Raw genomic sequence first — 25,387 nt, forward strand, 5'->3', positions numbered from 1 at the left:
ATGTTTTTAAGTCTCCAAAGCCTTAGAATGTTCTTAGAATGTTCTTAAATTTTTGGGCCTCGAAGCCTTATATTCTTATCTTATATAGTTTATTCTTATAAAAAAAAAACGTGTAGTAGAAATGAAGCAAAAAGTAATGGAGGGAACAACTTTATACAAGCTGAACAGTTCCAAAAATTCAGTACTGGGTGTGTGACATTTTTGAAGGCTCACACAAAACTGTCTCATAGAAACAGAGCACATTGTGCATAATGTCTATATTTTTGATATGGTTAAGCCAGATATATTCCCTAAATAACGCATTATTTTTTACCTAAAATTGACTTACTAATACCCAGAAGTAAAGTGTGACAAAAAATGACTTACTCTAAGGATGACATATTTCAGTTTTTTTACCCATAATGTAAGTCATTTATTGGCATAATCCGAAAGTTGTTCATATTTAACTACTGGATGATATAGAAGTAATGAAAACATGGATTTATGTTAAAATTATTTTCAACAGTTGATTGTGACAGAAAGTGACATACTTTGAACATAAGGGTAATTTATTTAGTAAGTCATTTATTGTCACAAAGAATGCCCTCATAAATATATTTTTGAAAAGCTGATAAAATTTTCATTACCTGTCAAAATTTCAAGGCTTGTAATTAATTGAAGTAGATTTTATTCAACTTTAATTAAAGATTTTTGTTCATTTTTTGTGTTCTAAAAAATGTCACACAATTTTTGAAACTGTTCAGCTAAATCCCATAACAATAATCGTTTTATCCTCCTAATATAACGCCTATACTACTACTGTATTATACTACTCCAGTCTAGGGTTTATAACACATTTTTTTATAAGCAACATCAATTTTCGGGCCAGGGCTTGGGGTTACTAGCATTCTAGCCCATTTTCTGAGAATTTTGCTTTGACCCCCCTTGACACCCTTGATTATACCATATTTATGCTTATTGGGTCGAGATCTTGCAATGCTTAGATTATCTAAAAAGCTTTTACTTTACGAGATACTATAGTGAAAAATTACACGTTTTCTTTTATAAGAACAAACAATATAAGAGAATATAAGGCTTCGACAGCCAAAATTTTAAGAACAAGTAAAGAATATTATAAGGCTTCACAGACTCTAAAACACCCGATTTCTTAGAAAAATGGACAAAATTACTAAAAAAATTGGCGAAAAAAAGAACATGTCAAGAACATTTTTAGTCTTAAAACTCAAAAGTTAATAACATCCCAAGGCTTTAAAATGTTGGCCAATTTCAGGGCTCGAGCCTGGTTACTTGTAAAAAAATGTTCGTAAGGTTAACGGTAAAAAGTTTGCATTGGAGATTTCTTCTCGGCAGCGGTATCGAAAAATAATCTCTCCAAAGAAATATTTTAATAATCTCAATTGCTTAATTTTGTTTTGAATCCGTATTCGCGTTTTTTTTCACACTGATTGCACATATTGAAAGTAAGTGCAGAAAGAATCAAATAGATAGAGACAGAGCGATCAAAAGACAACATTTAAAAGATTCTGAAATGTTGAAACAAGCCTACAACAGAAGTGTGTTTAGCTTTTTTTTTAAAGGGGCTAGCGGGTAGCCGAAACGGAGTTAAAAGTACCCAACTCAAAAACTATTTTTTGAGTAAAGTGGGTCTATTCGGGGGGTCATTCCCAATAAAACGCAAAGACGTCTTATAAAAATATTGAAAAATTTCAGATGACATTGGGTCTCGTACAGAGGGAAACCGTAAACGATGTAAACGATCAGCTATATTTCCTTTAAAAAGGGTTGAATGCACTATGTGGGACACAAACATACAGACGACGAGACTAAAAAGTAATCAAGAGGGATTAATCTGACAAATTAATCTCATTAATTCCGTCTGCATTCAAATAAGGTCCTATGCAGTCATTCATAAACCCCTACTTCAAAAATATGAGAAATTATAATGCCTTTAAGAAAAAAATAATCAAATTAGTAATAGCTTACCGTAAAACTGTGACAGTTTATAATTCCCTTGATCCTTCTCTTTCTGAAGTTGGGACGGTTGTGACGGGGTTGCAACACGCCATTCAAATATTTTGTGTATTTCGTGTTATGCTGTTTTGTTTCTGGCAGTCTTCCAAAAATATGAAGATGGGATAGCAACATATCTGAAAAGACAAGATGCAAAATTGATAATCAAATTTTCAAATCAGTAGTAGAGCTTGTTTCAAAAAATTGAGAGAGTTTAAAAATACAGATACTTCAAGATTTAATATAATACAATAAATAATCGTTGTACTTTTGCTATAAAAATACCAAACAATTTTAGTCTTCGCTTAAAAATACATAATACCTTTTGTTTTTATGAGCTTTAAGATTGGGATGATTATAATGACCAACATATTTGTATCACGAATCACAATATGTACTGTTTCCCATCCAGTTCCTTGATTTTTTTCATTTTCATTTTTTACTGTTTTAAAAACTGATAAAAATGCACAGAAATAATTTGTTCAGAATGCATGATAGCATCGTAAATGAATGAAAGCATAGTAGACTAAGGCGGTGGTTACACGTAGCCGGGGTGAAATTCACCCCGGGGTGAAATAAAAAAATATTTCACCCCGGGGTGAAATTCACTCCGGTCTATAAAGAAAACACTGTTTCTGTATACACGTATATAGGCGGGGTGAAATCGTTTTTAGGCGGGTTGAACTCACCCCGGGGTTCATTTCACCCCGGTCCTGAGGACCGGAGTGAAAATTTTTTTGAGGATTTTTTTTGCAAATTTTTGCAGATTTTTACATGTATACACAATTTCTTTTTCACCCCGGGTTGAATCTAAAAGTTATGCATGATTAAAGTCTGTTCACGATAAGTGTGCACTCTTTTTTCTTTTACCTATATAGTTCTTGAAGGAATTCTTCAATCTTTACAAATTTGGTATCACTGGAAAGATATTAGTGAGTGGAAAAATTTGAATTAAAAAATCTTTAAAAAAATCCTAAAAATGAAGATGAAAATGAAGAAGAAAAAAATGAAGATCTTGTAGAAAAGTGCTATAACTATCATTTTCACTGAAGTGAATCCTTGATCATCGAACGTCATCACTGGCAAAAATTTTCTCAAAAATAATCAGTCAGTCAAAAGATATCAAACAAAGTCATAAGCTGATTGACGTCTAAAAACGTTGTTTTCTGCTGTTTTCTGCTGAGGTCAATCACTTATTAACTTTGCATCATAACTTTATATTGAATAAATATTTTAGTGAAATTTCTTCACAGTGATAACCTCCTAAGATCAAAGAATCTCTCCAGTGAATATGAAAGTTATAGCAATTTTCTACAAGATCTTTATTTTTTTCTTCTTTATTTTCATCTTCATTTTTAGAATTATTTTAAAGATTTTTTTATTTCAAATTGTTCCACTTACAAATATCTCTCTAACGATACCAAACTTATAAAGATTGAAGAATTCCTTCAAAAGTTATAGGTAAAAGAAAAAAGAGTGCACACTTATCGAGAAGAGACTTTACGTTTTCACGCCGGGGTGAAAATAAGTTAGAATTTTCACCCCGGACTGAAAAAAAGGGTTTTCACCCCGCCTTTCGCCGACGTGTATCCCAAAATGATTTTCACCCCGGGGTGAATTATTTTTCCATTTCACCCCGGGGTGAATTTCACCCCGGCTACGTGTAACCACCGCCTAAGGATCGATCGAATTTTTTTGAAAAAAATATAAACGTTTGTAAATGGCAAGACATTATCTTGATTTAAAAATGACAAAAATACCAAATACTCTGTATATAATAAATTATCCAATTCAGATTTTCTTATTAATCTGTAAAATGCAGAAAATCTGACCAATCATCTCGCAATATAGTTTAAAAAACAACTAAATTCTATCTAATAAAAGTAAGAATGTTACTTTATAGACACAAATAAAAAAAGATTTTCTAAAAATTTACAACTACAAAAAAAACATAACAAAATCCAATTTAATTTAAATAAATTACAGTAACACTATTTTATAAATCTGCTAAAAATATCAAAATTAAAAATATCAAAGTTAAAAATAAAAATATAACATGAAAACCACGTAAATATCAGAATGAAAAACCAATCAACAACTTATGGAAACTGATTTTACAAAAGCACATGTCATGATAAATTCGGAAAAAAAATTGATTTTTTACTAAACTCAATACAAGGACGTCTTATAAATAGTAAATATCTAAAAAGTGCCTGAAAGACTTAACTAGCTATTTCGAATATTTTTCACTGTTAAAAATTAGAAGAAAAATTATGATTATCAATATAAAATATCATTTGGTTTTACAATCTGGAGTTAGTTCTATTTGTGTACTGGAACTAGTGTCTGAAAACCATGAATGTACTTTACTATGAATCTCAAGATTTTCCTGCTTTGAAAAAGATTTCCCACAAACAGTACAGTCATAAGATTTCACCTCTGTAATGTGGAGCTTCTCATGAACTTTCAAATGATGTTTTTGTGAAAAGAACTTCTCACATACTGAACATTGATATGCTTTAATTCCAGTATGAACTTTGCTATGATATTCCAAATGACTTTTACGTTTGAACCCTTTACCGCACTCAGGACAAGGGAAAGGATAAACAGCACTGTGTATCAACTTATGAGCTTCCAAATTACTTTTTTGTGAAAATGCTTTACCACACTCTTCGCATTCAAAAGGTTTAGCACCAGTGTGAGTAGCCATGTGTTTCTCAAGATGATGATTGTGTGTAAAGCATTTACCACATTCAATGCACATGAAAGGTTTCTTCCCAGAATGAATTGCCTTATGATATCTCAGGTTACTCTTATTTGTAAAAGCTTTATCACATTCGTCGCATTGGTATGGCTTCTCACCAAAATGCATTCTAGTATGAGTCACTAAATAACTCTTATTTGAAAAAGATTTACCACATTCTAAGCATTGGAAAGGTTTGATACCAGTATGTGTTTGAACGTGTGAATCTAAGTGAGCTCTTTGTTTGAAGTTTTTACCACATTCCTGACACGAATAAGGTTTATTACCAACGTGTATATCCTTAACATGTCTCTCCAAGGAAGTTTTTACTGTAAAAGATTTTTTACATTGACCACAAGAATATTTCTTTACACCAGCATGTACAGTATGAATATGTTTATTTAATGAACTTTTAGCCATGAATGGTTTTTCACACTCTGTACATTTGAACTTTCCAATTTTCTCAGGTTGTTTCCTGTCTGGTACAACAACACGATCATTTAAAGGTGTGAAAGTTAAATCGCTACTTGATGGATCATTTTGACTAGTTGCACTTCTAACAATGTAGGTAGGAATGTGTTCACTATTGGAGCTATGAAAATAATTATCCTCTTCAATAATTTGAACTTCAATAGGAGCAGAAATATTGTCATTATAGCCAAGGGTTTTTGAGCAAGGTATTGTAGCCACTGTATTCTTATTAGTATTGGGTTCTATATCCATATCTGATGAAGATGAATACACTTGAGTGATAACCTTTCTACTAGAATTTCCACTAAAATCTTGCTTGATATTTTGATGCTCCTCATTTTCTTGAATTTTGTCATCTTGATTATTGACAGTTGGTGAAACAAAAATGGTTTTCTTGGTTTCATTTTCGTGTTTGATCAAATCACTTTGCTTGTCATTATCCAGTACCTCGTGTTTATTTTGATTAACTACAGTACAAAATACACCACCTGTTGTAACCTCCATCTGTACATAATTCCCTTCTTGCTTCTCATTTTTTTCATTGCCTTGTATATCCATCTATTCTTTATTTTATAAACCTGCAAAAATAAAATGAGAAAATAAATAAAACAAAGTCTTTCTTTTAAACCCTTCATTAAATTTTAGTTTCCAGGAAATTTTCATTAGAAGATGCTTTCTATTTATTTTGTTGAACCAAGTTCCTTAACAATATTCTTGGAGCAGAGAGGCACTTAAGAGAAAAACGTTTCTGATTTATAATAAAATATCTAAAGAAATGAGTGGGTTACCGTATTACTTTGAATAAACGCCTGAGGTGTTTATTTAATTTTTTCGATTTTTGGAGAGGGCGTTTCAGGCATCGAAATAAGGGATAGAAAGTGCATTGCCATTTTTTGATAAGCATGATTTTGCATCCTAAAATGGATCAATTTTCAATTTTTAGCTTGTAAGTAATCCAAAAACGCATCGCAAATTGCGAAATGCGATACGCTAATTCGATCCCTGCGTTTATTTGAGGGAGGCGTTTAAAAAAAGAGGCGTTTTTTAAATTATTTTAGTTAATAATTTTTAGTTCTTTATCAGGATTTTAGTGCAAAATTTCTTTGTTTCGACGACTAAAATTGCATCGGAAACTGTTCTGGCTACAAGAAATGACTAAAATCTTCCTTTTCAAACCCAATCAACACTGGTATTGAAGTATTAAAGTCACAAGTTTCTAATAAACGCCCCCTTTCCCTAGAGAAGGGCGTTTATTAAATAATTTTCCTCTTAGGAGGGACGTTTATTCGAGGGGGGTGTTTAAAAGAAGGGGTGTTTATTTCGAAGTAATACGGTATATTTTTAGCTGTGTTTCTTTGCAAATTGTATTTTGCACCCTATAGGTTAATGTTTTTTGTTTAATTCTGAAGCACAGAGCTAGAGAAAGACCTACTGAAAATGGTAAAATTTGTATAGAATATTATGGCCAAAATGTGCAGATTTTCCATGGCTCCGACTGGGGTTCTAGGTCCCCCCGCCAAATTTAGGTCCTCCCTGAGAACAAGGTCCCCCCAGCCTGATAAGATTTTAGGTCCCAGTATAGGGGAAAAATTTTATGGCATTCACAAAGCTCTATTTACATGTGTGTGCACTTTTAGAGAATGCAATAAAATGTCTTCATTTTTGCATTTTAAGGATTAGATCACATTGATCACTTTGCATGAAAACATAAAGGTTTAGAGAAATTAAAAACCAATATTAAAGAAAAATATTTAGGAAGTGTTATTTTTCCCCTAGACTTACATAAACTAATGCAGGTCCCCCCCCCCCAAGATAGAGCTCCCCCGCCTGTTGGGAAAAACAAGCAGCTCCCACCTCTTATATGGCAAATTTTAGGTGTAGCTCTCCCCGCTCAGGCGGGAGGGGGGGGGGTGCGAGCCATGTTTTCCTAAAGTAAATGTCCAAAGTACCTGCAACAAGCAACTTCTTTCAAAAAAATTTCTTCCTAGAATACAACTAATCAATGTTTTTTGACGTCATTTTCATTTCCAAAGGATGTACTTTCCAATATTGTAAAAGTGCTTTTATATACTAATTGATAACAATGAAAAAAACTCAATCTCTTATTGGTACACAGTAACTGGATTAATTTTTAAGAGGTTTTCTAAACTCAGACTTGCCACAGAAAACGTCAAATGGACGTTTTGATTTCGAACCCCTACCCCACTTCAAATAACATTGGCTGTGGCAACCAAACTTCATCTCAAAATATTCAACTCTTCTCCCATTGCTCACTGTAAATATTTCATCGTTGTTTCGTCAGCCATCTTTATTTTTGCTATGGCTCGCATAGTTTACATTAAAAAAATAACGAAGATAATTTCTAAACTTTTTCACCAATGATCTCAGAATTTTTTATCTCCATAGTATAAAAGCGACAGCAAAAACCGTATGTCTGCAAAAATTTATGGGCTGCATGGGTTGTCAAACAAAGAGAACCCGAGACATAAACATTGGGGCGTCGTTTGTTATGGTTTTCAAAACAGCCAGAGCAATCAAAAACAAACATGGCAAAGTAATATTTGGCATGGAATGAACTTCTCTAAAATAGATTTTTCTGTTGAAAATTTCTTTGCCACAAAAGAACGTCCACAAATTAACCCCTACCCCCCCCCTCTAAACGTCCATTTGACGTTTTCCGTGGCAAGTCTGAGTTTGGAAGGCTCCCCTTATCTTGTGAGCTAAAAAAATGGAAAAATTTTCTGGATTTATTTACTTGAATCCAGTGTTGTAAATATTTTGTGCAGATTTAATTTTTGGAATCAGCCAAAAATCAGTTGTATATAAATGACATTGCATATTAAAAAGTATTCCTACGACTCATGAATTTTAATAATGAGCTTGCTCTAAGCTAGGCCCAATTAATTTTTGGTTTGTGTCACCCAACTGAAAAAAAAGGTTCTATTTTGAGTTTGAGTTCTCATTCTGATGTTTCTGACTGAAATAGAATCCAACGGTTCGATTGTCAAAAGTAACGGAATCTCAATCAAAATTAAAATTCCAGGTATATGATGATACCGTGAAGTCGGGTAACTTGCATCAGTAGAAGGAAACTTGCATAGCCATCAAATGACTGACCAATCAATCCAGCAAAATTTCAAAACAAATGAACTATGCAGCTCCGCCATTATAGACTTAAAACTCGTATATCAAGATTACGGGATTTCGAGAATGAGCTGATTTCACTTATCCTTTTGAGTGGTTTCATTTTCGATATCAAGCCAACATCTTAGCAACGAGGTGCTCGCCCATAGTTACAAGGGAGTGTGTAAAAAACTAAACATAGAAAATTTTCCAAATCCACCATTTCGATTGTAATGTAAGGAAAAATTTATTTTCTGTTTCACTTTTTTGCACCTATTCTTCAAAATGAAAATATTTAAGATTTTAGGTTCTTCTTTTATTCAATGATTTTTTACGGCACTTTGTTGACAACTAACTCTCGCATCAAATTCCTGCTTTCTTCAGTAAATTGAAGATGAGAAAAAACCTAAGCCACAGATCACGGATTGAAACAAATATATGAAGGGTGGGATTTTACAGCCGCCCGTTGTGCAAGGCACTGAGAGACCACAGGTGCCAAAAAGAAGGGCCATTTAAAATACAGCAACCTCATTGGTCAAAATTTGATAAACAGCTGCAAAGGAAAGCGTGGGAAGCAATCAGTAGAAGAGATACCACGTTTTCGTTTTTGTTTCAGATTTTGATCAAAACTTCTCTCTCAATGTACATGTACACATATGTTGTGTCAATTTGTCAGCATTGTAATGTTGTAAAGGAAAAGATAAAAGAAGTACTAGTTTCTAATCCTGATATAGGAGTTTAAGTTTAGACTAACCGCTCACAGCTCTACTCAATCATTTTTGTTTTGACTTAACTTTGTATTTTAATAACCAACCAGTTTATTCATTTGAGTGCTATGCATGTTAGCATCCACTGATGCAAGTTACCCGATCTCACGGTATTCAATTTGGTTTGATCAACGTTCAGCCCTGTGTGCGTTTGATGATTGCCCTATGCTCTAAAGGTTAGTCACACAAGGAAATCAGGCTTTCAGAAAAAACAACATCAGTCATCTACAGGATGTATTTGTTGTATAACAAGGATGAGAGTTACCTGAATAAAAATCAAGTTCCCATGACAATTAATTATAAAACTTGAAAACTTAAAATGAGACAGAATATCAACCAACCAAATTTTGTCATTCAATTCCTGAGACAGCCCTTCGATTTTTAAGGCCTTGTCTATACGCTAAAGTAAAAATAATTCTGCACATGTATAAATGGGTCAGTGTTTGAGGTCCGGCAAAATTTCTGGGAAGTAGCCTATCCGGCTGTGCACAGATCTAGGTGGGTTATGTCTCCCTCGTAGATCTTTTTCTTGGGAAGTTGATCTTCAAATTAGTTTTCAAGGTTGGCTTGGCTCAAATTATTTCATCTATGGGTCAAATTTTAGGAAATTTCTCATAGTTTTAAAAATGTTAATTTCATTTAAAAGCGGCGGGTTATTTTTTTATAAATCCCTTTAGAAGTTTTGCGGCGCATTTTTTGCTTGCGAGTCAAGTAAAAGATATATAGCACTTTCGCAGCATTAAACTTTGATACCCATTTTGGCAGAACGCTAGTGTGGCTAACTGTCTAAAGGAGGCCAATTTCCCAAGGAAGGTAGAGTGTTTGACACCCCTAGTACACCCAATTGTATAATGCTGCGTTTGATGATTGCCCTGTTCTAAACTAAGGGAGGCCATGCCAATTTCATATTGTAAAGCAAGCCAAGGAAGGCAAAGGCGAGAGAGTTTGACGCCCTACCTAGTACACCCAAATAATGCTGCTTTTATTAGAAACATTAGCTACATCTTAAATAATGTACGTACAGAACCTCCAAAAATATTTCATCCAAGAAGAAACCTGACCTGACCCTTAATGACTAGACATGCACATACACCATGAAGCACGCACATACCGTAACTTGGTCTAATGGCGACACCCCTCCTTTAATTCTGACACCCTTTTTATCAGCTGAAATTTATAGAAAGGTTGAAACTGTTTTTCTTTGCTTAGTGGTCAGAAAGGAAGAATCCTTTTTTAATCAGTGATTCTAGCTTTCATATCATATTAATTATTCCTTTCTCTAAAGAAGGGTGCCAGAATAGACCTTTTCGCCTTTCCATCTGCCATCTTGAATTGTATGCAAAATAACAGGAACGAAAATGCAGTGATTGGATTTAGTTGCAAAGTATGCAAAACATACATATGCAAGTTGACACAAAGATTAAAAAGACAACAAAGCATCTTATAAATAAATATTATAATCATTAGAACAATAAAAGATGGAATTTTTAATCCAAAAAGAAATATTTACAGAATATCAAAAAGGTGCAATTTCCAGACTGGCAAAACAAGCAAACTGAAAGCAGTAATTATGCCGTCACACATCATCATCAATGTTTTGATTTGATCATTTGGCGGCTCTATTCCCAGGAGAATAATTTACCGTTGGCCAAATAAAGATTATTTTTTACCTTTGCGGATGATTTTTCAGTTTGAGTTTATGTCTAATGTTATGGTCTTTTGAAGTGCTTGTTCTAAGAGATGAGTGAATATAATTGTTTTTAGTTTTCAAGAGAAGCAAATCTAATCTTTCTTCTACAAGATTACACTTTCAGTCAGGCAAATCCTTGCATTTGCACGGGATCCGCTACGTTGCATTTGCAACGGGTCGAAATCGAAAGTAGCGCGAAAACCCGGTGCAAATACACTGTGTTTTTGGAACTCTGTGCATTTGCACGGGGTGGAAAATCAGAAAATTTAAGATTTTGTAATGGTACAATCAATTAACACCATTCTTTTTGTTTAGAATCAATATTAAGAAGATGAATCAAATTCAATAAGATATACCAGGTAATCCTTTTTTATTGTCTAGTTGTATTTTGATTTGGAAAAAAAAATTGTTCTTCTTATGATGTGATGTAAGAGCCGTAAGGCTGTGGAGAAGGAATTTGTCCGCGCAGTCATACTTTCAATTTTCTGATGCGGAACATACGGGCATTGTGAGATAACGGTGTTTAATAATACTAATCTTGACACTCCGTGCTTACTTCTAGTTTTCCGGTGGTCTAGATTAGATCATCGATGATGATTAGATGAATCACAACAATTCTTCTCTCCCTATTTCTTCTTTTTCTTTTCAGTTTTTATTTTTTATGGTAACACAATTGCAATCATACCTAGGTGAGACGTGTATTTTCCACATTTTCCACGCTCGTAATATCGTAATGATACACTCATTGGCGAGGGGGCGAGAATCTGGAAACCCTCTGGAGATCCAGTGGAGCCCTCCCCCTGCCCCACAAGAAAATTTAACAAAAAAGTCGTCGTCGGTACGTAAAAAATAACCTGAAATTTTAAACCCACTTGAAAAGAACCAAATGTTCTAAATGTCCAAAAAGTTACCCTCAGTATGATGGAAAAATTGCGCTGCAAAACCATTCCTACTGTAAACTTTGATCTGGAATAGTAACGAAATAAAGAATCTCGTAAAGAAAAAATGAAAGCCCTGTTCATCTTCATTTTACCCCGTTTTTACTTTACAGTTGAAATTGGCGTATTTGCCTGACGTGTTGTAGTTCTAGCTCATTTGTCATTTGCACTGGGTTGTGGGAAAACCCGTTGCAAATGCACACACCCAGTGCAAATGCAAGGATTTGCCTGACTGACTTTAATATAATGCCAATTATATGCCAATTAGGGAATTTCACAACAGCAATTCGGCCACCATAATTTTTGCATACAATTCAATCAATATGGCGGATGGGGAAAGGCATGTTAGCTCATTAATTCAAAATCAATAGAAACATATCATCAGTAGTTGATATAAAAAAGGTTCCAGTCCGCGAACGATCCGAACACCATATTCAAAATGAAGACATTGCAATGTCAAAACATTCGAAAGCGCTGGCGATCTCAATTAAAAAAGAAGACACTACATTGCCGCGCTTTTCAATGAGCAAAAACTTAAAAAAGAAAACAAAAAAATGGACGACAAGAAAATATTTACAAAAATAAACAGGTTAGTAAAACGCTAAAGTTCTTATAAAAAGACACTTTTTTGGTGAAAAAGCGCGTGGTTTTGAAAAGTTCAAATACCCCTGTATCATCTCGGAAGAGAGTTAAAGTATTACCTGCGAGCGGAGCTCTAATTTGTTCTTTCAAAAGATCGTTCGCGCACTGGTTCCTCGTTCGCAGACTGGGTCCGAATAGCGCTCGCTTTAACGACTTATTATTCCAAGAAGAAGCCTTGAAATAAAGTGAAAACAAACTGAAAGAAGGACTTCAAGCTTGTTTACGAGATGTTCATAAAGGATTTATGTAAAAACAAAAAGTAAGTGAGAAAAGAGAAAAATAAGTTTGCCGTTCGTGCACTGGGCACCCCCCTCTAAGCGTGCAATACACCGTTTAGGAGTGTCGACTGCGCACGCGTCAATCCAATTTTCCATTGTTTTGATTTTAGCGATCACGGAAAATTCACTCTCCTCCGTAAAAAAACGGTAGGTAAACATCTGGTTCTCATAAGGAAACATAGCAGAAAAACGGTAGGTAAAGAACTCCTTTTAATCATAACTTCTTTTCCTCTTGATGAATTTTTGTGAAATTTTCAGGAGAGACTTATAAAATTATCATTGATATCATGTTCAAATATCTAAATCATTTTCTTTAAAGGAGAGACAAATATTCACAATGTTTACATTCCTCTAACCTTTCACAGTACTAAAGTGCGCATTTTTACCTACCATTTTTACCGGGCCTCTGCAATGGAGTACCGTGAAATGGCGAGACTCCTAAACGGTGTATTGAGAGGATTTCCCAGACTGTATTATATTAGACCAAAAGTACCCCCCCCCCAGCAAGAAGTTAATTAATAAAAATAAAGACAAAAAGAAGAGTTAGCGTAAGTTATATTAGTGAGTGATGAGGCTGTGATGAATGACCGTACCCCTGCTGCCCCCCCCCCTGCATGACTCAACATCTTTCTTTGGTAATTGTGCAGATACAACCAGACAACTATGCTCTAATAACCTCATTCGAAAAGAAGTGGTAAAATAAGTGAATGAAAAAAGTAAACCTGGAATTTCTGACAGTCAACATACATTCATGTCAAAGAGAGGGTCCAAAAGTGTCCAAGTCTGACATTTTTCTTTGATTTTACAGCCAGCTGCTCTACGGAACAGCCCGCGATCCAGTTTAATCTGAATATGGGTCAATATATAAACAAAACACTAAAAACTTTTGCGCGGGAAAGAAAAACCCGATTTCCGACCCGATTATGACGTCGTTTTCTAAAGGTGTACCTTAACTTCATTTCCTCGAGGTGCACCTAAAAGATACATGACCAATGACTCCAGGTTTTTTTTAAATCAGGTGTTCCAGGCCTCTTTCTAGAAAGTGTCCTATATAAATATTTTTCCTCAGTTTTTCGGTTTTTCTTGTCGACTTCGGGCGGGAGAGAGAGAGAGGAGATTTTCAACCCGCTTTCGTGTCATTCTAAAATAAGAGGTTGGGCTATCGAGGTTCAGTAGGAGAGATACCAGTAGGGTAGCTAAATAAATTAGGTGTGCGAACGCCTAGTTCTAGTAGAGTCAGGGAAGAAAGAGAATAATTGTACTACCAACTACCAACACCATTTTCCATCTTTGAATAGTAGTAATATGATTGGGACATGCGGGATGAAATTTCAATACAATAGTCTGTTACGGGTTACTAGTAATTTCAGAGAAAGCTAAAATGTGATGCTTACACAATTATCGGTGTAAAACTTCCAATACATCAAACGTTGTTAAGGCCGATGTAAATGATTCCAACATTTCATCCAACATTTTTTCAGAAGCTTCATTAAGACGTTGTTAAATCAAAATTGTCATTTTCAAAATTTCTAAATTTTCAGTTTGGACTTTGCAACATCGAAAATCTTGAAATATTTTATAAAAATCATAAATTTTACATGCATCGGGTCGTAAATGTAATGGAAAACACAAATATGTTCATAGTTTCTCCCCGGGGGGGGGGGGGGGTACTACTACTAGGGTTGGTGAATGAGGGGTATGTGCGGACGGGACCTCCGAAAACCGACCCTTAGAGAGACTTTTTCGAAAAATTTTCTCTGATTTTCAAAAATTTCCTACCCTTAGTGAGACTTTTTTGTAATTTTTTCTCTCAAAATCAATTTTTTTTTCTAAAAATCGTGATTTTTCCCACCCTTAGAGAAACTACTTTGAAATTTCCTGATTTTTGTAACCCTTAGAGAGACTTTGAAAGGTGAAAAACCCGACCCTTACCGTCCGCACATACCCAGCACCTATTTTTGCCTAAGTACCCCCCCCCCGGGAGTTTCTCCCCCTTTTACCACTGGACTTAATAATTTGATTTTAACTACACCTCCGTTTTGGGGGCCCCAAACCTGCATTTTGACAACCAGGGGTATACTGTGAAAATTTTGTCAAAAAAATTTATGCCCAGAACCCTCTAAATCACATTTCCAAACTATGGTCAAAATTTTGTATTCATATCGTAAAGATATCTCGAGAATTCTTGATATGCGTAAGTCATTTTTCTAGCGGAAATACCCTAAAAAAGCCGGGATTTGACCTCTCTCTGTTACTAAAAATAGAAACACAGAGGTCAAAAACCGGCTTTTTTGGGTGCTTCCGTTAAAAAATATGACGTCATCTTGACTTACGCATATCAAGAATAGCTAAAATTGCAAACCTCCGTTTTGGGGGCCCTTAGAAAAAGCTACCTATCTTTAAGCGATTGAAAAATACTGAAAATTTTGAAAAAGAACTTCCGCGAAATAAAGTAGAGATGTTAAAGTTTTTCATGCAGCAAACATTAGTCTTTTCCTCTAGATTTGAGAGGAGTTTTAAATTTGATCGACGTTTTGTACATAGAAATGGCAACTATTGCCGAACGGGAAGATGAAAAACTTCCCGAAATGGATAGAGTTTCCGAATCAGGAAGTTAACCAGTTTCCCGATCGGGATGTGAACTCTGCGCACTCAGGGAATGGTCGTGGAAGGTAAATAACTGATGCCTATTGTAAAAGAGGGTAAATAAATACCTTTTACCGGGTAGTTAAGAAATCCACCGGGTAATCGCTTCTTAATTCTACTTTCCCCATTCCCAATTAAAAACTTCCCTATTTTGAAACTTCTTCTCGATCGGGAAACAAAAATCTGCTTTGTTTACAAAAATTCAACTTCCCGTTCGGGAACAATGAAAAGTTCTTGACCATAACAGGAAACTGAAAAGTGATGAAATTTTCAATCTGTAAACAGTTTCCTTTTTGGGTTATTTTCACCTTCCCGTTCGGGAAATATTTCCCGCTAAGGCAATAGTTGCCATTTCTATCAGTGGCGTTGTGGCCGGGGGGCCATGGCCCCCCAGCGGAGCTTTTTTGAAGGGGCGCCGAAGAAAAAGGGGCGCCAAAAGAGATTTTTTTAAACGCCCCAATCTTAAAAATCATACTTTATGCGCCTTAAATTGCGCCCAGGACCAATTTTACTGAGATCATTTTAAAACACTTGCAATTTTTTTCGCTCGCTTCGCTCGCAATACAGTTAATTCGTAACTTCTTTGCAATCTAGCAAATTTACAACTTTTTTGGTGTATAATATAGCATTATTAAATGAAAATCTAACTACGCCGCTGGACCAATATGCTGACAACAATATTGAAATCATAAAACATCAGTTTTTTCGCTCGCTTCGCTCGCATAACACATTGTTTCTTTAAGTTTGTTTTCACTCTTGTCACTCTAGCAAGTGTCAAATTTGTCTATTTCTATTTTTATTTAGTGATTTCGAGTGATTTAGGATATCTTTGCAGTTGAATTTAAAAAATTTTTCTAGTCGGCCCTCGTGCCCGTGTATCCCAGGCTTTATTAGTTAAAGCATAAAAAAGCTGATGATGCGCAGGGAACGAGGCTGGACACCACTTTGGAAAATTGGAGGGGGGGGGGCGCAATTTAAAAAAAATTTTGGCCTTTGGCCCCTCCAGAAAAATTTTCCCACAACGCCACTGATTTCTATGTAGTGATTCCGACAGGTCTTGTCACTGATAAAAGTACTGTTTTACCATTCAAACAAGATCATTGATTTGTTAATTTCGCATAGCGAAAGTATTATGATAGGCTTTCGTGGCGGCGGCGGCGGCGGCGGTGCGGAAGAAAAATTAGAAAACGAAAGTAGTTGAAACTTCTAGAACATTCTCGAAAATTCTGAAATATGGACTCACTCGCTAAGATAAAATTTAATGATTCCCGTCTGCAAGTGTTTGGTAGGCGTGACCAAGCATTCGTAAACATTGCTCTCTTTTTAAATATTTCCCTACTATAGGGGAATATTTTTAAATATTTCCCTACTATAGGGGAATATTTGTTAAAACGGCCTTTTTCCATTTCCATTTTCGATGTTAATGTTTTCTTTATTCGTGCTGCACATTATGACTAGGCTCTTTAGTCACGTGACTAAAAATCGTCGCGAAGATTTAGCGGGGAAAAAAATCCTTCTATCAAAATATGGCAGGGGTTTTTACCAGCTTTTCATAAAACAAATGATTGTGTGTAAAGCTCAGAGGACTGCCTGAGTTTCTCTCGTGTGTGCTGAATTTGTTGTCTTTCCCATAAGGAGAAGAAGAAGGGTGGAGAAAGAAGCTGAAACACATGGAAATCCAATCCATTCCTATCTTGACTTGAGAAGAAGGTTGAGCATAAATTTCTTTCTGATTTCCATTATGTATATATTGTCTAGATATTAATGGTCAAAACTTGGAAAAGCTTGCACTCTTCTCAGTGCCCCATTTTTAGCCTTGATGCCAGATGCTAAAAAGAAAATATATCATAATAGATGCTTTTACTCACTGTTTACCTTTTTGTATACTCCCCTCCCTTGTCTGCTTGTATCTTTAGTGCGCTCTCTCTGGGATCCTTTGGTACGTTTTGTGTGGTCCTTTTTGTACACTACCCATGGTCCTTTTTTGAATGCTTTCAGGGTACCTTTTGTACGCTCTCCGTTGGTCCTTTTTGTGTGTTCCTGGGTACCTTTTTGTACGCTCCCCTTGTACCTTATTGTACGTTCCAGTGTATCTTATTGTGCCGTTCCCTGTATACATTATTTTACGTACCCCATGTACCTTATTGTACGTTCCCCAGTACCATATTGTATGTTCCCGTGTACCTTATTGTACGTTCCCCGTGAACCTTATTTAATGTTCCCTGTATACATTATTGTACGTACCCCATGTACCTTATTGTACGTTCCCCTTCTACCTTATTGTACGTTCCCTGTGAACCTTATTGTACGTTCCCCGTGTACCTTATTGTACGTTCCCCTTGTACCTTATTGTACGTTCCCCGTGAACCTTATTTAATGTTCCCTGTATACATTATTGTACGTACCCCATGTACCTTATTGTACGTTCCCCTTCTACCTTATTGTACGTTCCCTGTGAACCTTATTGTATGTTCCCCGTGAACCTTATTGTATGTTCCCAGTGTACCTTATTGTACGTACCCTGTGGTCCTTTTTGTACGTTCCCGTAAACTTCTATAATGGCTCAGTATATATGCATGGCAAACATAGCTCAAACCATCAAGCAGAGTCTCACCCTTTTAAAGTTTTTTCTTGGGGGAGATTTCAGCGAATGACCACACATTTGGCATTGATTACTGTAAAGAGATTATTTCCCATTATGAAATTTTGAATTTTTCTTTCCTTTCACATTCAGGTGCCTTGATTACAAATTCAACAAAGTTTGACGACCTCTAAAGCTGACAATACAATGTAACTTGCTGGCAATGATGTAATGATAATGTTGCACATAATGAGAATATGAAAAAGATAAACATTCTTGCAATAATTGAACCAAGGAACTCTATTGTTCCAAGATGTGATTTAATGATCAATGATACAAATGTCATGGAGTTTAGTTTATCAAGACACAAATTTCACAAAAAAGTTTGCTGGAAAGTGTTGTAAATATTTAGCAATACTGTAACTAAATGTGACAATTTCAAGGTTGACAATTTGTATATTATCACATTAATACTACTGTAACAGATGTCATGCACTGGAAATCTAAATCTGTAAAGAAGGAGATCCATTTTTAAGTAACTTTTTATTTGTGAATGGTATAATATGGTTGTTTAAAATATTGATGACAAGGAAGTTTTTCATATGAAACTAATGTGTACAACATATTTCGATATCTCCCAAATTCATATTGCCATATTTCCATATTAGTCCCTTAGTAGACAGTCTCAAGATATTTTGGTACTTTCTTACTCAGATGAGTCTTAGAATAATATCAACTTGTAAATCTAAGATTTTATTTCCTTAATGAGTAAAAACCAATATTAGTTGAATAAAATACATTTATTTTTGTGTTAAAATTGTTATCATTTGCATGCAATTTTTTAACAAGTTTTTAGACTTATATCATCTGTGAACATGTCTATGAAATAACGACAATTTTTAGCAGGAATATGGTTATATTTTGTTTTGCATCGGATATTGCTTAATATAAAGGCTTTATATAAATCTAAGTTACTAAGTTGGAGCTTTAGGATAATCTGTGGGGTTCGACTGCGACTACAATCTATACCCTGAGCTATTGGAGGAAATATTTAACCACATCTTTGTGGCTCTTGTTTTTTTAATGGCGGATTTCAGCATGCTGTCAGACTTGCTTAACCTGATAACAGATTGTGTATTTTCTGGCCCAGTACGCTGAAGCTCTAAAGACGTGGGCGAAAATATACAATCTGAAGAATATGGTCGCGCGCCTGTACGCGGACCGCGTAGAATTTTATTTAAGAGGAACAGGTCCGAGTGCAATGTCGACAGGGAAGGGTGTCATGGCCGACAACTTTTGGGTTGGGAGATATGTCAAGTTTTCTCAAAGCAAATTCAGAACTTTTTTGGAAAAGAAGCATGCAAAACATTATTGTATTTCACAGACAAGGTTCTTTGATGGATGAATATATGCTCAAAAAAGAATCTTTTTTGCTTTAAACTAATCACACAAGAGAAAACAAATCATAATAACATCATACACAAATATCACTTAAAAAGAAAGGAAAATCATAAACAAACATCTTTATATTATCAGTAGAAGAAAACTGAAGCTATAGAAAATGAATACAAACCATTACTGAATACTTTTATGAAGTTTATAAAGTATAAAGACCAAAAAACTTGAGTTTCAAAACAATAACAAACATCCATTTTCACCTTCCGCCTCCAATTTGAAACCTTTCCACTCTCAAAGCATTGTGGGACAGAATTTTAATTCCTATCTATAAAATGCACTTTTCATGGAGCGCCATTTTAATTTTTAAGTTTTCGGCACTAAACAAAAAGTTGACTCAAAATTTCTGTAGAAATAGGGCCATTTTCCTCAGATGTTAGTTTTTAGCGATCTTTAGAGCTTTAGCGTGTCGCGTAGAAAACTCCACAGCTGCTATCAGGTTAGACTTGCTCTGCTTTTTTGTATTTTTGTCATGTTTTTAGTGTTTTTAGAGTACTTAAAGAGGATTATATTTCTTTTAGCATAGTATTTTATGTTTGTGTAGTTAGTAAATGCACCAATAAAGTGATACTAATCTTACAATTAAAGAACTGTCCTTGAAAAATCACTACACACAACAACACAGACAACAGACAAGTATGATCTTCATTTTTACAGGTTAAGGTAAATATATTTCTCAACGTATAGCACAAGTTATATACATCATGATAAAAACTACTTTGCTGTATAATATATATAGGATAAAAATATAAAGAAACTATAGCTTCACGTTTGAAGGCAGGCCAATGAGAGGAGCGTTAGCTAAAGTTTCATGACCACCTTGCTGGCTAATAGACCTTTTCGCCTTTCCATCCGCCATATTGAATTGTATGCAAAAATTATGGTGGCCGAATTGCCGTGGTGAAATTCCCTTAAGAAGTATGCAAAACATATGCAAAAAGAAAGTATGCATTAAAAACTTACATGCATAATTGGCATTATATTAAAGTGTAATCTTGTAGAAGAAAGATTAAATTTGCTTCTCTTGAAAACTAAAAACAATTATATTCACTCATCTCTTAGAACAAGCACTTCAAAAGACCATAACATTAGACAGAAACTCAAACTGAAAAATCACCCGCGAAGGTAAAAAACAATCCTTATTCGGCTGACGGCAAATTATTCTCCTGGGAATAGAGCCGCCAAATGATCAAATCAAAACATTGAGAAAGTGTGACGTCATAATTACTGCTTTCAGTTTGCCTGTTTTGAAAAGTTTGATGTGTGTACTCCGTCTTCGTGGAATTTTTTATGGCATGAAAACAGAATATGCAATGTCTTTAAGAACAAATTCCTAAAAGGCTTTTGTTGTTCTGTAAATATTTCCTTTTGGATTAAGAAATTCCGTCTTTTATTGTTCTAATGATTATAATATTTATTTATAAGATGCTTTGTTGTCTTTTTAATCTTTGTGTAAACTTGCATATGTTTTGCACACATTCCAATTAAATCCAACCACGGCATTTTCGTTCCTGTATTTTTGCATACAATTCAAGATGGCGGACGGAAAGGCGAAAAGGTCTATATGGAATGTTTTATTAACAAAAGTTTGCCCTCGGTGGCTGCTTTCGAGAAAAGGCAGTGTAGTTCCTAAAAGAACTAGGGGGGGGGGAGGTGATCCATTCTGTACTTAATTGTTTTTAAATGAGAGTGGCAAGGTTTGTTGAGTTCCCATTACATATACTTCTTTGAAACGACTGAAATAAATAACAATAGATACTTACCAATACTTACTATGAATTGTTCGAAGTGAAAAGATTTCAGAGAAGTCAGTGCTCGGTCTAGGGAAAAGAAAATAATGTTTAGGCCATCTTGTCAATTATGTATGATTTTACATGATCTCTAAAGGTGTCTTTAGAGACATCTTTGATGTCAACTTTTATATAGGGAATTATTAAATTGCAATGTTTTCTGATGTTTTGCCACAGTGTTCTTAATGTTGCAACTACCATATGTAACTGTTTCGGTCATTTTAACAGCTAGTTTACGATTTTTTGAATCCCTGGTTCCAATTCCATGTTCTTCAGCAACAGGAGCACAAAATGAATCGAAAAAAGCAGGAAGTTTTTTGTTTTGATGATCAAAGATAAAGAGGCAGTTTTTTAAAATTAATAGTTTGTCAACAGGCAGGATTTTTGCTTGTAGATAAAGTGGTCTTGCTGATTCTCTAGGACCTTTGAAAAATATCATTCTCATTGCTTTGTTTTGAAGAACTTGAAGTTTTGAAAGATTTGTTAGAGGGAGTTGGCCAAAGCACTGAATACAATAATTTAAATGTGATTCAAAGAGAGAGAAATAAATTGAGAGGCGGGTTTTAAAATTTACAAAATGTCTGATTTTAGCTAAGATACCAGTAGCTCTTGATAGTTTGCTGATTAGGATTATCATATGTTCGGACCATGTAAGATGTTCATCTAAGATGATACCCAAGTATTTTACTTTCTTTTTGATGAATAATTTCTGTCCACTCATTTTGAAGACAAGCTTACAATCAATTTTTTTGTATCTTGATCTGAAAATAATTATCCTGCATTGAGGCTTATTTTATTTGCTCTAAGCCAATGGACTAGTCCGAAGAGATCATTTTGTACAAGGAGTTTTAAGAGGCTCCCCTACAAACAATGTATCATCTGCAAAATGAAAAGTTTTGGAATTGGTAATGCTTTTATGGAGATCATTTATATAAACTAAAAAAAGTAGAGGACCGAGAACCGATCCTTGAGGTACTCCATGTTTACATTCTTTATATGTTGATGATTTTTGATTAATTTTAGCGCAGTGTTTTCTATTGTTTAGATAGGATGTCAACAGACGGTTTGCAGTTCCTCTAATGCCATGATTTGCAAGTTTTTCCAGAAGTATAGAATGTTCTACTGTATCAAATGCCTACAGGTAGAATTATTTGTTGATATTTGATTAAGTTGTGTTGTAAGACAGATTATCATTGACTAAGTATTTCACAGCAAAAATTTATGGCAGGGGATGAGATCGGGTATTTACCTTGCATCAGTGGAGGCAGACATGCATAGCCCTCTGGCCCTCAAATGAATGACCCGTCTGGTCATTAAATACAAAGTTAAATCAAAACAAAAATGATAGAGTAGAGCTGTGTGCGGAGCTGCGTAGTTCATTTGTTTTGAAATTTTGTTGCTTTGATTGGTCAGTCATTTGATTGATGGCTATGCAAGTTTCCCTCCACTGATGCAAGTTACCCGACTTCACGTTAGGTAGGTGAGATGTGTCAGTTTCCAGACTCTCCCACTCTAGATAGCTATTTCCAATCGATGACTACTGTAAGTAGTTGGTCTAATAACGACATCCCTCGTCTAAATTCCGACACCCTTCTTTATAAAAAGGAATAATATGAAAGCTTGAATCACTGATTGAAAAAGGATTATTCCTCTCTGACCACTATATAAGCAAAGAAAAACAGTTTCAATCTTTCTATAAATTTCAGCTGATAAAAAGGGAGTCGGAATTAGAGGAGGGGAGTCGACACATTAGACCAAGTTACGGTAATCGCTAACCAACCGATTGATTGGATATCTATTGATTTCAATAATCATTGAATTGATAGGTAATCGAGACTATTCTAACTGATAATAGATTGGTTTTTCGTCGATTGGCTGTCGATTGATTGCGAACAATATCGAACAGCTTTAGAGTAAATCGATGAAAAATCCATCAATTGATAGCCAATCAAAAGCTTCCCGTAAAATCTTGATTATAATTGTCTATCGATTATCAAAAACAATCGATATCCGATTCATCAATTATTTATCGATTTGTAATCGATTGGAAAGGGATATCGATTGTATCGAATGGGAGAGTCTGGCATGTTGGATGGGCGCTTCGTGGAATAGTGGTCATTAACCTTGAATACTACACAGGCTTCAAAGGTTTCGATTCCTACTGGCAACGGTTCACTTGGAAAGTGAATGAGCCTTCACCCGGGTCAACTCAAATGGATGTGAGTGAGGGAAACAATGACAAGATTGTTATCAAATTTGATCGACCTGCTCGGAATCAATTTTCTACTGTAAAGTCAATCAAAAAATTCTCAAAAAATTTGCAACTTCACGTCTCAATGATATGGATGCAATGCAAATAACAGCAGTAACAAAGTTTTAGCTTTTTAAAACAGGTAAAAAACTTTTGCAGAAAGAAAATTGGTTTAAAAATTTCACTATGATTTCCACCAAATTTAGAATATTTCATGTAATTTTCCAAATTAGTGCTTTTTCAAGCTTTCAAACAGTTATTTTTCTTATCTAAAGTCTATTCACGATAAGTGTGCACTCTTTTTTCATTTACCTATAACTTTTGAAGGAATTCTTCAATCTTTATAAATTTGGTATCATTTGAAAGACATTAGTAAGTGGAACAATTTGAAATAAAAAAATCTTCAAAAACATTCTGAAAATGAAGATGAAAATGAAGAAGAAAAAAATGAAGATCTTGTAGAAAAGTGCTATAACTATCATTTTCACTGAAGTGAAACCTTGATTATCGAACGTCATCACTGTGAAAAAATTTCTCTAAAATAATCATTCAGTCAAAAGATATCAAACAAACGTATAAGCTGATTGAAGTCTAAAAACGCTGATTTCTGCTGTTTTCTGCTGTTTTTTGGGGTCAATCACTTATAAACTTTGTATCATAACTTTATATTGAATAAATATTTTAGTGAAATTTCTTCACAGTGATGACTTCCTAAGATCAAGGATTCACTCCAGTGAAAATGAAAGTTATAGCACTTCTCTACAAGATCTTCATTTTTTTCTTCTTCATTTCATCTTCAATTTCAGAATTTTTTTAAAAATTTTTTTATTTCAAATTGTTCCACTCGTTAATATCTTTCCAATGATACCAAATTTATAAAGATTGAAGAATTCCTTCAAAAGTTATAGGTTAATGAAAAAAGAGTGCACACTTATCGTGAATAGACTTTAATTGCAATATTTTGCCAAAAATAGCCCTCATGGTCTAATCAAACTCTTTTTATATATATTTATTTTCCAAGGCATCATCAAAATTAAATGCCTGCCACAGTTGATTGTGTTTGATTTTGTTTTATTGAGATAGCATTATATTGTATCTGTCATCAAAGTCTGTCGTCCCAAAAGTATGTAGATTCTTTCCCTTTCAAACAAATTCTTAGCACCAAGTTAGGCTAAAGTAGAAAGTTATACAGGAAAGATACATTAGAGGTGAACGAGGGTGAACAATCCAATATGACTAAACGTTTTTGAAATATTGAGAAACTATGAAGAAAAAGGAAAGAAGAAGATGAGTAAAGTGAGGATTGTTACTTTTTGCTTGTGATGACGTAAAACTATAGCACATTTCAACATTGAGGATTTCAAATCTCTGCACAAATTTCACGTACCTCTCTAAGATAAAAAGTTACTGTACAGCCTTGTGGGTAGTATGGAGACCATACTCTGTTACAAAAATATTTCTATCCTGTTAAAATCCCAACAACTTCACTGAAATACAGAGTATGGAATTATTGACTCGATTCAAATCACTTCAAATCACAAAAGAAAAAACCGTTATTTTTTAAAAACAATTCAAAAGCTCGCGCCACTTCTTGAAACAATAGAGCTGTTTGACGTCATACTTTTGTTTATCGAATCATAACAATAAGATATTAGCCAATCAAATTCTGCGATTAATTCTTGCATCTTGTATAATTCCCGGCTACTACTGTCTATACTTTGATATTTTTTTGAAACCACATAGACAGAGAAGTCGGGTCTCCCAGCTACCTTGTGGGCTAAAATATTGATAATAGCAAACATGACCAAAATAGCAGAATATAGAGTTTGAGCTTTTTGATATGTTTTGGTTTAATTTGGTTTAAATTCGATTTATCTTAATGCAATGCAATAACAATGAATCATTATGCCTACATTCAAACCAATCTCATCACAACGCTAGGGTTGCTTGGCAAGCTTGTTTAAAAAACCGACTTCATTGAAATTATAAGCATGATGTCCTT

At 34.6% G+C, this 25,387-nt stretch overlaps 2 protein-coding genes across 2 annotated transcripts in view; both read right to left on the reverse strand.

The window, feature by feature from the left end:
* The window catches only part of LOC136814452 (uncharacterized), a 792,139-nt gene that overhangs the window by 26,998 nt on the left and 739,754 nt on the right, over positions 1-25,387 (reverse strand). The gene's annotated exons all lie outside the window — the stretch shown is intronic.
* Positions 4,253-5,783, reverse strand: LOC136814456 (gastrula zinc finger protein XlCGF57.1-like). The gene has a single exon (XM_067071005.1). It carries the CDS (start codon positions 5,780-5,782, stop codon positions 4,304-4,306), a length of 1,479 nt encoding a protein of 492 aa, XP_066927106.1. The 5' UTR covers position 5,783; the 3' UTR covers positions 4,253-4,303.

The sequence above is a fragment of the Clytia hemisphaerica genome, unplaced genomic scaffold, assembly GCF_902728285.1.
Source record: "Clytia hemisphaerica strain Z4C2 unplaced genomic scaffold, Clytia hemisphaerica genome assembly, whole genome shotgun sequence".
Lineage (NCBI taxonomy): Eukaryota > Metazoa > Cnidaria > Hydrozoa > Leptothecata > Clytiidae > Clytia > Clytia hemisphaerica.

Excerpts from the sequence above, each read along its gene's own strand:
- LOC136814456 (XM_067071005.1), bottom strand. The coding sequence starts at position 5,782 with ATGGATATACAAGGCAATGAAAAAAATGAGAAGCAAGAAGGGAATTAT.